General features: G+C 36.7%; 1 protein-coding gene across 4 annotated transcripts in view; it reads right to left on the bottom strand.

Moving 5' to 3' along the window:
* CNKSR2 (connector enhancer of kinase suppressor of Ras 2) overlaps window positions 1–14,865 on the bottom strand; it is a 263,595-nt gene that overhangs the window by 59,259 nt on the left and 189,471 nt on the right. For all 4 annotated transcript variants that reach the window (XM_059911674.1, XM_059911675.1, XM_059911672.1 and 1 more), the window contains 3 exons: window positions 3,034–3,082; window positions 2,442–2,614; window positions 2–75 (listed from right to left, as the gene is read on the bottom strand). In XM_059911674.1, the coding sequence (XP_059767657.1) occupies window positions 2–75; window positions 2,442–2,614; window positions 3,034–3,082 (296 nt within the window). The remainder of the gene's footprint in view (window position 1; window positions 76–2,441; window positions 2,615–3,033; window positions 3,083–14,865) is intronic.

Below are 14,865 nucleotides of genomic sequence, written 5' to 3'. Positions count from 1 at the left end.
CTATTTCTTGCGGCACTCACTGGCTCTATCAATTTTAAATTCAGGCAGACTGATGAATCCTTCTGCTTTTTCATCCTAAAGAGGCAACACTCTTGTTTAGGGTATTATATACAAAGGTTTGAAGCTGGTGCTACTATATACCTATGCCTTAAATATCTATACTAATAAATCAGTTCATTTAATCCTTTAAATTAGACATTTTAGAGATCAGAATTTCAGTCTTACCTGTTATAGTCCATTAAATTGAAGGTATATTTTGAACATTTAGAATAGTACAAATTAAAATACATAGAAATGTTTAAAAATCCTTTTTATATTAAAATAAAGATAGAAAAATTTTTAATTCTCAAAGTGAAACCTGTTTTATAAGTAATTTTTCCCTCAAAATGTATATACACATTTATAACATATAAAATAACTGTAGTCCACATTTACAATTCAATTTTCTACCATTTTAAATGTTCAGATATAAAATGTAGGGACATTTACTAATTCAATTCCTTTTCTGTCTCCAAAAAAAATCTCTTAAACCTGAATTAAATAATTATTTTGTGTGCTCAAGATTTTACAAATGAAGAGATTAATTTGATTTTCAAATATCTGAATTGGTTTACATGCTATATATATATAAAAGTCATGTTTCACTTGGAAAACTGAATGAAATCCATAAAATGCCCCACCCCAATGTGGGATGGGAATACAAGATAGGAGAATTATCTAAAATCTTACGTCAGATGCAAGTTATTACAACTAGGCTAAGATTATTTTTGGCTAAACCCTTTAAATGTTGTTGTCCCTTTCATGTTCATGAGCCAACTCCTCAGACTTTTACTCCCAAACTTCGATCTGTGCTGTACCAGTTCATGGCTCCTTATATATCAAGTTCAAGAGACATTATACTCCCATCTGCCATCTCAAAGAAAAAGAATAGGGGTTCTCAATTCTTTTAGTGTGTGTGTGTATGTTTATATGTAAAACTTAATAAAATTTGATGCTAATGATAGCGACTAAAATGTGTGTGTTATATGCAAGAGCAGTATAACTTCCAATATTTTTCAATATTTGAGCATTTTTTTCTTCCAATCTTAGGGTAAATACAGTAGTCTCAAATTTCTTAACTTTGATTTGTGTTATGTTACCCTTGATGTCTTTAATGTTAAAATTAAAAATTTTGAACAATTTAAAATACTTTTGGGGTAGTTATGATCTCTCCATTAAACTTTGAAAGACAGAATAGCATTCAGCAGACAATCTACAAGTGATCTAAAATAAAGAGAAACATAAAGACGTTATGTTTTTATACTATTTGATTGGCATACAAAAAGTTTTTAGCCAGCACACTACATTAAACCACATACATTTTTATGAAAAAACAAGCTAACAATAGAAATTTTTGTTTAAAAAACTTAAGGTAGGGGCTTCCCTGGTGGCGCAGTGGTTGAGAATCCGCCTGCCAATGCAGGGGACGCGGGTTCGAGCCCTGGTCTGGGAAGATCCCGCATGCCACGGAGCAACTGGGCCCGTGAGCCACAATTACTGAGCCTGCGTGTCTGGAGCCTGTGCTCCGCAACAAGAGAGGCCGCGATAGAGGCCCGCGCACCGCGATGAAGAGTGGCCCCCACTCGCCGCAACTAGAGAAAGCCCTCGCACAGAAACGAAGACCCAACACAGCCATAAATAAATAAATAAATAAATAAAATTAAAAAACAAACAAACAAACAAACAAACAAAAAACTTAAGGTGAACTGATAGATGGCTATGGCAAAGGAAGCAAATGTAGAGTTAAGGGAATATCAAAAAATAAGGTATACTGTATATCTGTTGTGATATGTGACAGGTTATATAATTACTCTGGATATAAATCCGTTTACTGGAAATGAAACAGGAAATCATAAGAACAATTTGCATGTATTATATACCCTCCCCCTGCTGTCCCTATTGGGCCAAATGAAATGAATACTTGAAGGTTTTTGAAACTAGTCTACTAGTTCATTTATTCCTTAAGAAAAACTGAAACAAATGCAGGTGGTATTAATTTAATTTACTTAACTTACTAAAGGACTTCCTCCCAAAAAAGCAAACAGAAAAAAATTTAAAACTTTGAACAAAAGCAAGACATTTAAAAATCTTTATCAAATTTCCATGTATAATCCTTTTGAGTAAGCTTTTGCTTGAATTAGTTTGGTATTTTTAATTAGATATACAGAATTTTACTGTACATTATATTTCAGATATGTTGCTACATTAGAATAATTGAGACAACTGCCTTTCCAGAACCCCACAATGCAACCATTTTAAGAAGGCAGACTGAAAAATAACCAGCAGAAGTCTCCTGAATTAGCCTTAAGGTGACTATATGATTTTAAAATGTAAGTCTCAAAACGATGATTCTTTTGGTTAAAGATAAAATGCATGAGAAAACAAAATGTGCTTTGTCTTACCTCCTCATTAATATACCAATATAGGGATGCATCCTTTAGGACAAACCAGTATTTCTTCCATTTCTGTGAAAAATAACTCTTCGCATCTTTCTTTTTCCAAAGCCAGCCCTCACAGTCACCACGGCCAAGATCTTTGCAAGAAATCCGTCTTTTGCTCTTGCCGGCTATAGGACCTAAAGATAATAGTGGGTAAAAATGCTCTTTAAATTTTGTATAGGTGTGAAGGTAGAAGATTAATCTATAGATTATAAAAATAAGTCTGGATACTTAACAACCTTAAAAATTCTTATTTTCTCATTGTATCAGAATAAAAAACTATGGAAAATTTTAATACCTTTTCACCCACATGAGTGACATACAATTTAATCCGAAGTGCGTGATCCCAGCCTGAAAACCTGTTGAGACCATGTGTTGCAAAAGGTACCTTGTATCGTAATTGACCTGAAGGAGAAGCCGGTCTTGGTGGCTCTTGTGCTAGGGGGTTGTTCTCTTCCAAACCACACTGGGCTCAGGCAAGAGAGGATGGGTGAACTGTGCTGGTGATTATCCCAGTGCAAACTAAGCAGCTAAATGTTTCATTTCCTTTTCTTACCTTTGTTTTTCTTCTTTGATTTGTGCTGCAGAGAAGACTGCTGAAATGTCTGAAATCAAAGATAGGGAAGAATGTTATTTGTTACGCAGGGTGCCATCGGAGTGCCAACAAGCTGCAGAAAACACTCAAAAGCTGAACGGTGACTCTGAACCCCGGTCAGCGAAAGTACCTTCTTTTTCCAAAGACTCAAAACAAATTCATATATATCATGCCGCTAAACTTTCTAATTTCTCATGAAGCAGGAGAGAATAATATTATCTTTGTCTTTATTTTGTAGGCAGAGAAATAGGGACACAAAGCAGGCCTGAAACTGAGGGCTCATATATGCAGAGCACTACCTTTCTAAGGGGTTTATAGTGCTTTCTCAGGCAATATCTCATTTGATTCTCACAAAATCTTATGAAGTTGTCAAGCAAGTATGACTATCACTTGTTCCTTTGAATTTCATTATACTCCATAAGCCACCATCAGCTACTGATCTCCTAGGCCATCCCCTTCAGTTGCTAAATATTTCAGCACTTGAATCAATATTTTCTTCTCACACCTACTTCTGTCTCTATTATGGGGAACTAATCTTCATGTAGGTGATGTCAGTGTGTTGGTTCCTCAGTCCCTCATCTCCAATGTTCTTTACTTCTCCACTCTTCTCCACTCTTCCATGGGTCACCCCCATGACCCTATGTTTGTTACTCTTAAGCATACTCCAACAACTGCCTCCATTATCTCCGTTTTACATAGTATAATACCTCCAACCCAGCAATTTTTAGGAAATCTTCATTGAGGCATCCAATTTATTGACTTTACCACCTTTTGTGCCTTTATTTCTCTTCTTCCACTTGCTTTCCATGGGACATCGTTATAACCATTTCCTTGAGCTATATACTTCCTGCATCATACTTGCCTAGCTAACAACCATCCCAGTTAAACCCACATATCAGTCTATTCCACTCTAAGGACCAGAATAGCGTAATGTCTTAATAGAAAAACCCACAACTGTATGACTGGTCTAGCTTTCAATTAATGACTATAAATCACTGGTTCCAGTCAGACAGTCTACTAAACTAGATTGTTCACTGGTCTAAATAAGGTTAATTATGTTCATATGATTAGCTAGCTAACAGGGTAGAGAGATAGCATGTGTAATTTTAATTCACAGATAATCCTTCAAAATGAATTTTAGGTAACAGATTCTTCTTTATATCTGTAAGGGGCAATTGGATTTTGTCTACATAAAATTTGCTGGCCTTGGTTTTATAAAGTAAATTCGTATTCTGTGACATACTTCCTTATTTAGTATCTTTGCTTGTAAAATAACATTCTACTTACATAATAATTTTCATGATTTATATATGGTTTACATAATTCTTAGGAATATAATATTATGGGTGGATATTAGTCCTAAAGATAAGGGTCAGATAATTGGCTGACATTCAGTGTAACGCAGAAATAATCACCCAATTGTCAAAGCAATATAAATACATATATATGCGGGGGGGTGTGTGTGTATAAAACTTTGCAGGATCCATGGCTACAGAAATTCACAATCAATTTTGGAGACAGAGCATAAAAGATAAAAGTCATCATGCTATGTTAATTTTCTTGAGTGCACTTTGCTTCAAAATAATAACTCAAATAATAACTCAGGCTAGTGTGCTTAAGTATAGTTAATTTACATATAGTTATTTTCCCTAAATTGTTTGGCTGTAAAATTACTGATTGGGTTTTTTTCCCTTTGTGTTCCCACAAGTAATCATTATAATTTTACAGCTCATTATTTTTAAAAATGACAAAGATGGGGTGGTTTGTTTTTAGGAAGCTACATGGATAACAGACAGCTCAAAAGAATTGAGTTATATAATGTACTTCCTATGCTTTTTGCACATTATTTCTTAGAACCTGAAGGTCTACTTTAAAATCTACACAAAAACATATTTTATGCTCTCCAGGTTTTCTTTTTTAACAAGATTATCTTTTCTTTCCCTATAAAAATATATTCTCATACTGATCATGATTGCAGAGCATAATCAGTATACATATTGTTGGAACCTAAGAACTCCTAGGCACACAATACAGATTTATCCATCATTCAAAGAAGCAAAGCTTTAGCTGTCTTTTTAAAATATTGTAAACATTACAATGAAATTCTCTTAAGAGAGACGTCATTATTTTTCCAAGTGATGTGACATTTTCTAAAATGAAAGAGTTAATTGAATTATATGCTTTTGAAAGTAATGGAAAAAACAATGAAAACTACCGTTAAGGAAATAGGTCTTTGTGTAGAAAAGAGTAATATAGCAGGCCTGAGGCTGCTATCTTAGAAAGGCCTGCTTGCAAGGTTGGCCCTCGGCTGACATTTGGGAACTTGGCTGGTAAACAGTTCCCTGTACTGACATGAAGCTTCCCTAAGCGATAAGATGATTTTGCCCACCTGGGGACTAAACACTTGCTTTCATTTCAGGAAAGGAAAAGTAGTTGCTAGGCAGAGGATGCCTATGTAACCAACCCATTAAAATCCTTGGGTACTGAGTCTTCAATGGGCTCCCCTGGGCAGAGACACTACACACATGTGACTGTATTTTTGCTGCTGGGGAAGTGTGCCCTCTGCATGATCTGTCATGAGAAGGAGAGAGCACAGGAAACCTGCACATGGATTTCTCCAGATTTCATGGGTATCTTTTTTTCCTTACTGATCTGGCTGTATACCCTTGCCGCATCACTGTAATAAAATCTTAGCTGTGGGTACAACTATATGTTGAGGCTTCTGAGTCCTAGTGAATCACTGGACATGTGGGTGATTTGGGGACCCCTGAAACAGATTCATTTTCAAAGATTCCTTAAAAACTTGTATCAGAAATTGTTCATTATTCATACACATAAGTAAATCCTGACAGTGAAGGTTTCCTCATGTTATCAGCAAGTATGATTAAATACCTTGAGGTGCAGATTTACAATCTTGTGTAGTCTTTTCTAGTAGAACTGATGGAATTATTCATTCTGAGTGACAGATATTTAATTGGTATCATTATTCCCAGTTTCTAGTGATATCATGAAATATTTAATAAGAGCAAGACATTAAGAACAGATACATGACTATAATGGATAACATAGCAGATCATATAAGGTATTATGACCAACTTAAAAAAGAAAGAGGCCTGGAATCTTTGCTTTAATGATGATGAATGTTTTTCTCATGAGACAGAAAATTTGTAATATATTTTATTTCTGTATTTTTCTTCTTAGTTTCAGATCACCCTTCTTCCTGGTTCATGCTCAAGTAAGTATGTCCTTTAGAAGTTCTTTCATAGCAGTCTGTGAGTAGCAAACACTTCTAGATTTTTATGTTTGAAAATATAAAAACCCTTTACTCTTAAATAAAATAATACCTTAGCTGGGTATAGAATTCTGAGTTGAAAATAATTTTCCCTCTGCATTCTGAATATATCACTTTATTTTCTTTTAGCATCTATCATTGCCCTTAAAACATCTGTAGCTAGGGACTTCCCTGGTGGCACAGTGGTTAAGAATCTGCCTGCCAATGCGGGGGACACGGGTTCACGCCCTGGTCTGGGAAGATCCCACATGCCGTGGAGCAACTAAGCCCGTGCGCCACAGCTACTGAGCCTGCACTCCAGAGCCCGCGAGCCACAGCTACTGAGCCTGCATGCCACAACTACTGAAGCCCGCACGCCTAGACCCCATGCTCTGCAACAAGAGAAGTCACTGCAATGAGAAGCCCATGCACCGCGACAAAGAGTAGCCCCCACTCGCCGCAACTAGAGAAAGCCCATGCGCAGCAACAAAGACCTAACACAGCCAAAAAAAAAAAGATAAATAAATAAATTTAAAAAAAATCTGTAGCTACTCTGTCATTAGTTGTAATTTGTCTTTAGCCCCTCTGTAGCTTTTAAAATATTTTCCTCTTTATCCCTGATATTCTGCAATTGCTCTATGATGTGCCTAGGTTATAACTGATTTTAATTAATCCCATTTCACATTCATTGTGTTGTACTTGAAGGTATTATTTCTTCAATTCTGAAAATTCTCAGGCATTATCTCTTCAAAGGGCCTTCTTTACTAGTCTCTCTCTTTTTGTCTCTAGACTTATGTTGGTACCTCTCAATTTATCATCTATGTATCTTTCATATTTCTGCAATGCTTTTTAGGTGAATTCATTCTCTGTTTTCCAATTTCCTAATTCCCTCTCTGATTTTATACAGTCTGAAGTATATCTTACCTACAGAGTGTTTATTTCACTGACTATATTTTACACATCCAGGATGTCTAGTTGGTATTAGTGCTTCTGAATATTCAGTGTTCTTAATCATCTTGTTATTATTTCAAATTTTATTTTAAGGGGTTTTCTGGATTTCCCATAATTTCCATTTACTAAGGAAAGAATCACCTTTATACGAGTCAGCACTCTGGTCAATTGCTGTATCTTTTTTCAACCTCCTTATACTCGTGGGTGAGGAAGCTCTTCTTGCCTTCCCAGTTGGTTTCACCCAGTGAGTCAATCTTCAGTTTCCTGACATAGCTGTGGTCCATTTGTTCTCTGATCCCCATTAGAGTAGACTCCCAGTCATTTCTAGCTCTTTCTGGACTCAGAGCCTACCAGGTATATGACTTTAGTTCCCATTTATTGTTGTGTGCAATTTTGTTCTTTCTTCTAGTCCTTGGAGACTAGATCTTGTTTTTGACCATGACTGTATCTTTTTGTGTTTGGGGTAGGGTATGTGTGTGTGACAGAGAGAGAGAGAGAGAGAGACAGAGACAGAGAGACAGAGAGAGAGAGAATTCAAAGTATAAGCTCATAAGGCTTACTGACCACCAAAAATAGACTCCTTTTGTAAACATTTGTGAAGGTCCATTCTCTTAAAAAACATATTTTTATCTTTTTTCCTGAATCATCATTCAATAAAATCTTTCTAACACCATCACTAGCACTTTCTGTTTATTGTAGTGAGCATCTGGGTGAAAGTTCTTTGAACTTTCTCCCTAAGAATGTTTACAAACTCTGAGCTTTAGCTACTTATGAATTTATATAGTCAATTGGGATTTCTTGACTGAGCTGCAGGCTGCCTAACTCAACAGATTTAATGTGTACAAAACTGAGCTCATGATATCTACCACCCATCAACCGAATCTGCTCCTCTCCTAGTCTTCTATACCTTAGTAAATGGCAATTCCATTTCTCCCCACAGTGGCTCACACCCAGAATACTAGAGTCAATCTTGACTCTTTCCTTTCTCTTATAGCCCATAGTCAATCCACCAGCAAGCTGTATCAGCTCTGTATTCACAGTATGTTTACAATATGACTTTTTCTTACCATCTCTACTACTACTATCACCTTGGTCTAAGCCACCATCATCCCTCACCTGCATCACTAAAATATCTCCTCACTGTTCTCCCTTCCTCTGCTCTCACATCTTCTATTTTTAACATAAGAGCCAGAGTGATCCTGTTAAAATATGATTTGATCATGAAAACTCTCCAATGGCTTCTCATCTCACTCTGAATAAATGCCCAAATCCTTCCACTGACCCTTAAGGCCCTGTATGACCTGGCCCCTGTTACTAACTTTGCTCCGGCCACACCTGCTGTTCCTAGATTCTGCTGAGTGCAGTCCCATCTTAGGGCCTATACCTTTGCTGTTCCCTCTGTCTGAAATGTTTGCTCAGATACTGAAAGCAGTTCTTTTGCCCCTTTCCTGTTGGCCCATTTCTGTTCCCCTCTAACCTTAAAATAACCTAATTATAAGAATGAGATGACTAAGCAATTGAAACTAACTCCTGACCTATGTTCTCCTGAATGCACACCATGCCTTGTCTAACTTGTTGATTCTTTTCCTAGATAAAAAGAAGAAAGAATGAAGAATTAAGCAGTTAAAAAATGACTAGCTCTCTACCCCCCAAAGCTCCCTTAGCAATCCTGCAGGCAGATCATGCAGGCAAGATAACATGTGAAGAAAGAGGCAGCCAGTCTGCACCCAATGGAGAATGATGCAGAACCCAACCTCCTGCCTTGATGATTCACTGAGATTCTTCAGCCCCATTTTTCCCTTTAAAAACTGTCATGGCTGACCAGAATCTTCAGAGTTGGTTTCTGGACACGTGTCCACCTTCTCCCCAGATTGCCAGCTTTTCTGATTAAAGCACCTTTCCTTTCTACTGACACTTGCCTCTCGAATTATTGGCTTATGAGCAGCAAGCAGCCGTACCTGGGTTTGGTAGCAATACTCTTGTGGCTTACTCCCTTACCTCCTTCAGATCATTAGTCAAATGCTTCCTTTTTAGTAAATTCTTCCCAGGCTTCCCTATCTAAAATTGTTATCTTATCATCCTCAACACTTCCTGTTTTCCTTCCCTGCTTTATTTCTTTCCTTAGAACTTAACATTACCAAAAGTACGTATATTTCTTGTTTATTACTCAGCCTTCCCTCCAAATATAAACTATATGAAAGAAGAGGAATTCTGACTGTTTTATCCTTTGACTAGAACAGGGATTTTAGTACTTCCTCTGTGTAAGACAGAGGAAGTACTAAATAAATACTGGTTGAGTGCATAAAAGTTGAACAAACCACCCTCAAAGAACACAGGATGTAGTCTTAATTAACTGATTGTTTTAACCTGAAGCCCTTCAGTGGGAAATAAACAAGCCAGGTGTCTTTTCTCCAGTAATCCATGTACAGCATATTACTGATGTTCTGTTCTTTAGTAGACTGTTCCTTTTGGTAGATAAGAAAAAATTCCTTTTTATCCAATCTCCTTTAACATTACTTGTAATGAGATTGTCTTAGTGCACTTAACAGTTTAAATTTGAATTCAAGATGTGGCGGGCAAAGCGCATTAAATGTGTCAAAAGATATTTATGCATATAATTATATGATGAATTATGAATGGATGTGTTGAAATCACAATTCAATCCATAAAAATAGAATGTGCTAAAATAAAAGGCCATTATGAAAGCATTGTTGATCCTCTTCTTAACCATGGCGATGCATGCAACAGTATTCTGTTTGGCTATAAAAGATTCCTTTTTCAGACAGTTGCCTGAAAAGAGCATTTGTCTTTCATTTTGTCCACAGATGTTCTGTTCAAACTCTATTCTCCCCTCTTCTGGATGAGGAAGTGAGGGGGAGGGTAATTTGGGTCATTCTTATCCTGAAACTTTCAGAAGCACTTATTTTAATTGTGGAAGAAAATGACAGTTTCTGTGTTACATTTTGAAAGCTCAGCTACTATTAAATTCTTCTCAAGTTGCAAATTGCCACACTTACAGAAAAATTTGCAATCAAAATACTCTCTTGTTGCAATATAGCAACTTCCTCTTACTGTAATTTTCTGCAAAGTTACAAGATTTCTTCAGTGACTAGTCAAACCAATAGCTTATTTCTTATACGTAAGAAAAGGTGCTTAGCAATTTGAAACTCTTGGGACAAATGACAACTATTTCCACATATTTAATCTTTTTAATAAACAAATAAACAAGAGCTTTTGAGATTTAAATATTTCACAAAGAAACGTATTTTCCCTTACTTTCTCATTGTGTGTCAGCAGAAAAAGTTTAAATATGAGCAAGCGGGGTAAGATGGTAATGGGAGTAAATAGTATATCAAGAAATCTTCCATTTACATGAAATAACAGCATAGAACTGAACAAGTTTACTGTTGATGGTGGTCTTGCCATTCTAGTGCATGAGAGAGAAACTCTGAGCTGAACGGGGTGGGGATGAGGCACTGCATGCACGCTGGGTCTTTGAGGACAGTGGGTGAGCTTGCTCTGGATTCTGTCAATAAAGTTAACCTGACTTTATATTGACTGAAAATGGCTCTACACACACTCAAAAATAAGCATGCTTTTAAAAATAACAAGCATTCTAATAAATTATGAGTCAAACAAGAACAAAAAGGCAGTAATTGGGGGGAATTTAGAGAAGGTCAAACTCAGGTTGGGCAGGGTCAATGTTTCATCAAAAGAATATCATGCATATCAGATTCTGAAGGAGGGAGGTAAGTGAATCTTATACAAGATTCCATAAGGCGATTCCCCTTTCCTATTGGACAGTAAGCGGTAAGGTGGGAAGAAGAGCGATTATAGTGGTGAATGGTTAGGAAGGGTTACAAAAGTCACCACCCTTGGGAAACAGGAACTGTCATTCTTGGATCGTAATAATTATCATTTACTGAGGGCTTATGTGTGAGGCACAGTATTCGGGACTTTATATCAGTTATCAATCTTAATCCTTACAATAAATTTGTTCCGTGGTGATCATTAACACCATTTCAAAGAGGTGAAAACAGAGTAAACAACTTGCTCAGGAGCTCACAGGTAGTGGCAGAGTCAAAGTTCAAACCCAGGTCTATCAATCCCAAAACCCGTTCTAACCACTCTGTGCAATACTGCCTCTCAAGCAAATATTCTGTAGTCATGGTAACCATGTGAGAGAAAAGAAAAACTGCTTCTGACATGAAGACACCCATTTATGAAAACCTCCCATGTGATATAAGTACATTGCTATGTGGAAAGATTCTATAAAATAAAAAGATATTAGGGAGACACTTTTATATTAATGGAGATAATTCAGACCAGTAACATCTTATCAATCTCTAATTTTCATGCTTTTGTCGATTTTAATTAGCAAGTTATACTGCTCTGTGGGTTTAAAAAAAAGATTTGCAGTTTTTTTCTTTTGGCAACCATTAATCATATCTTCATGAGAGGAAGGCTCATGTTAACATTTTAATTTTGCAAATGAGATAGAAACTAAGGTACAGAAAGGTAATAAGGCTCAGCCAAGTTAGACAAGGATGGGACTGCAATCATATTTTATTCCAAACCTATTAACAGTGTTAATCGAGCTCAGCACAACCATAAAGCCCTATGTCAATACTGATGAGGAAATCAGTGATCCAAATAAGGCAAGCCTGCCTCTCCACTAATTCTTTACACAGGAGAAATCTCTTGGAGCTGATTCATTGTGTTATGCAATTTTTCACTTGATACACTGCTGATTATTATGCAATGCCTTAAAATTACTTGGTTCACTTTCTCAACATGTGGTTTTTAACTACTGCATTAGCTTCTACAAAGGCAGAAACCATCTGCTTAGCTCACCACTCTCTGCTCAACTCCTAACACTGGACCTGACATATAATTTTCTATTGAAAGCATGAATCAAACAGTTAACTGACCACCTATGTGTGCGGACAGTGAGGCTATGAATTATGGTACCTCATATGCGATCTGTCAGCACATCCTGTCCACTCTCCCTTCAAAACATATCCAGAGTCCATGCCCTTCTCACCTCTTCCACTTTAGCACCCAGGGCTAAGCCCCTATCATTTCTCACCTGAATTGGCCAGATCCTATCTTGTCTTCCTGCTTCCACACTACCCCCAGCCACCTCCAGCCTATTCTCAACACACCAGCTGGAGTGATACACTTTGAATGTTTATGTTTCAGCAAGAATGGAATGCGCAGTACCAGGAGAACAATACTGTGGTAGTGATCTGGAGACCTGACTTCTAGTTCTCCATATTCCAGCGATATGACTATGGACAAGTCACTGAAACTAATCTTGACCTCAATTTCCTCATCTGCAAGACCAGAGACTTGGACCAGATGCTCTTAGAATATCTCACAGAGCACTAACTGTACATGATCCTGACTTAAAGGGAAAAATGGCTAGTTACCAATGTACACCCAATTACTGATGTTTTAGGAATTATGTACACCTGCAATCAGTGTCAATCTTAACACAATGCTAGATTATTCACTGAAAGGCACTTAGTTTATGCTTAAGCTCCACCATGTATGGAAAGTACTTATCACCAGCCATATTAGATACAGCTATTTTGGGGTGCTTGATTAATGTGTACAACATGAGACAGAGGCAGAAAGTTCAAATAGGTGAAAAGCAGAACTAGGACAGTGCCTGCTCCTGACACTTCTGTTTCACAAAATGTCGACATCTAGGTGTCAGAGAAATCAGGGTAGGCTTGCCCATCTTTTATGACAAAGAAATGTTTATGACCAGAAAAAATTGAGAGAACCAGATTTGCCTCCTGAAGGCTACTAAATGACAAGGAAATAAATTATATGTAAAAGAAAATAGAGAAAAAATAATACAAAAGAATCACCTCTAATGAAGACTGTACAAAACCTAAGAATCTCAAATAAAGTCAATGTATATGGCATGATAATTTTGTCAGCAGTTTTATGACAATCAAAATTACTGGAAGATTTTCTGGCTACTGACTTTATGGCTTCATTTTAAAGAATCTGAAACTAAAGAGTTTTGGGTCACCTTCATTTCTAGGTTTGTTGCTCTGATAGATTGTACATATTTTCTCATCATGGAATTCTTGCCATGTCATTGTAATTCATTCCAAGAATGCCAGTTTTTCTCTAAATACCTTTATGGCTAAGAGTATGTTTATCAGGCTCTTATTCTGAGATTTTTGCTCTTATAGAATAGATAAGCTCTCCCAGACAACCACATCAAATGTTTCTACATCTGCTAGTTTTAGCTGCAGTTTTCTTGATCCAGAGATTGTTTTTCCGTAACAGAAAATCTCTCAAAGATAATATTGGATAAAAATCAAAGTTAAGTTTAGAAAGTTTCAAAAGTCACTATATGCAATTCATTTTATAGTAAAATAACAGAGAGATAAATCATACTCTTCCTTCCCTTCCATACTGAACCATCTAGTATGACATGATTTTAAGACTAAAAAAGCAAAATTGGTTTTATCTAACAGAAGGGAAAAAAGAACTTGATGGGGAGATTTTAAAAAAAAATTTGTGTTTGCAACAGGAATCAAATCATCATGATGCTGTCAATTTAGATGGCATTTTCCATAGTCCTCTTTGCAATGCCATGCTCATTTTGTAAATGAGAAAACTGAGTAAGAGAAAGCAAGCAATTTATGCAAGCTCAGATATGAAAAATTAGATTTCTGCAGGGCCTGATGTTTGCTGCCACTTCTGCAGAACTCGTTGCCTCAAATGCACCTAGATTAGGGTTTGGCTTGTTCTCAGCCCACTGGTGAGGACATTTTGGTAGTATGGTTGGAGGAAGGATGCTAAGAATATTTGTGCACTACCATAGTGCCAGACACTGTATCAGATACTTTATATACATCATAATCACAGGGAGCCAAAGCTCTTACCCAATTATAAAAATATATATGGGGGGCACAAGGGAAAAATACAACCTCCTCAAAAATATTTTACTAGCAAACAAAGAAGTGAATTTCATATGGCTGTTTCTTGTACCAGCCATCTGATAAAAATTGAGGACACGATGCTAGAACGCAACTAAGTGAAGGAGATTCAACAACTGGCTAAGATAAGATGGTGTAGGTACATAGCTTTCTGGTACTCTTCCTTAAACAGAGTATGCAAAGAAATTCTTTAAAGAATTGCCTTACGTGTTTTAGCAAGTAGAAACCTCTTTAGGTAAATTAGACATTTTATCCTAATTATTACTTATACTAGTCAATCTTTTGATTTAAGATAGATAAAAGACAATTTGAAGTTATATTTTCCTATATGCTCTGGGGAATTAAGTAAGTAGGCTGTGGGGATGATACCTCCATAGAGGTAGGCTGCACCTTGAGTCCACTCCAAATTTATGATCATTTAGAATTTTTCACTTTACAACTGATCCTCATACAGACTGTCACTAGAATTTTCAAAGCAGGTTTTACCTGGCAGGTACCTGTGGTGCCAACAGAAAAGGAAAACTCAGTGTGGTGGTTATCTACTATGTCAACTTAGCAAAGCTGTAACTATTTATTTCAGAATTCCTCTCCCTGTCTGGTGCTAGT

Source organism: Balaenoptera ricei, chromosome X, assembly GCF_028023285.1.
Source record: "Balaenoptera ricei isolate mBalRic1 chromosome X, mBalRic1.hap2, whole genome shotgun sequence".
In the NCBI taxonomy this organism is placed as follows: domain Eukaryota; kingdom Metazoa; phylum Chordata; class Mammalia; order Artiodactyla; family Balaenopteridae; genus Balaenoptera; species Balaenoptera ricei.
Note: the sequence above shows the minus strand (reverse complement) of the source record. Positions and strands in the feature narration are given on the sequence as shown.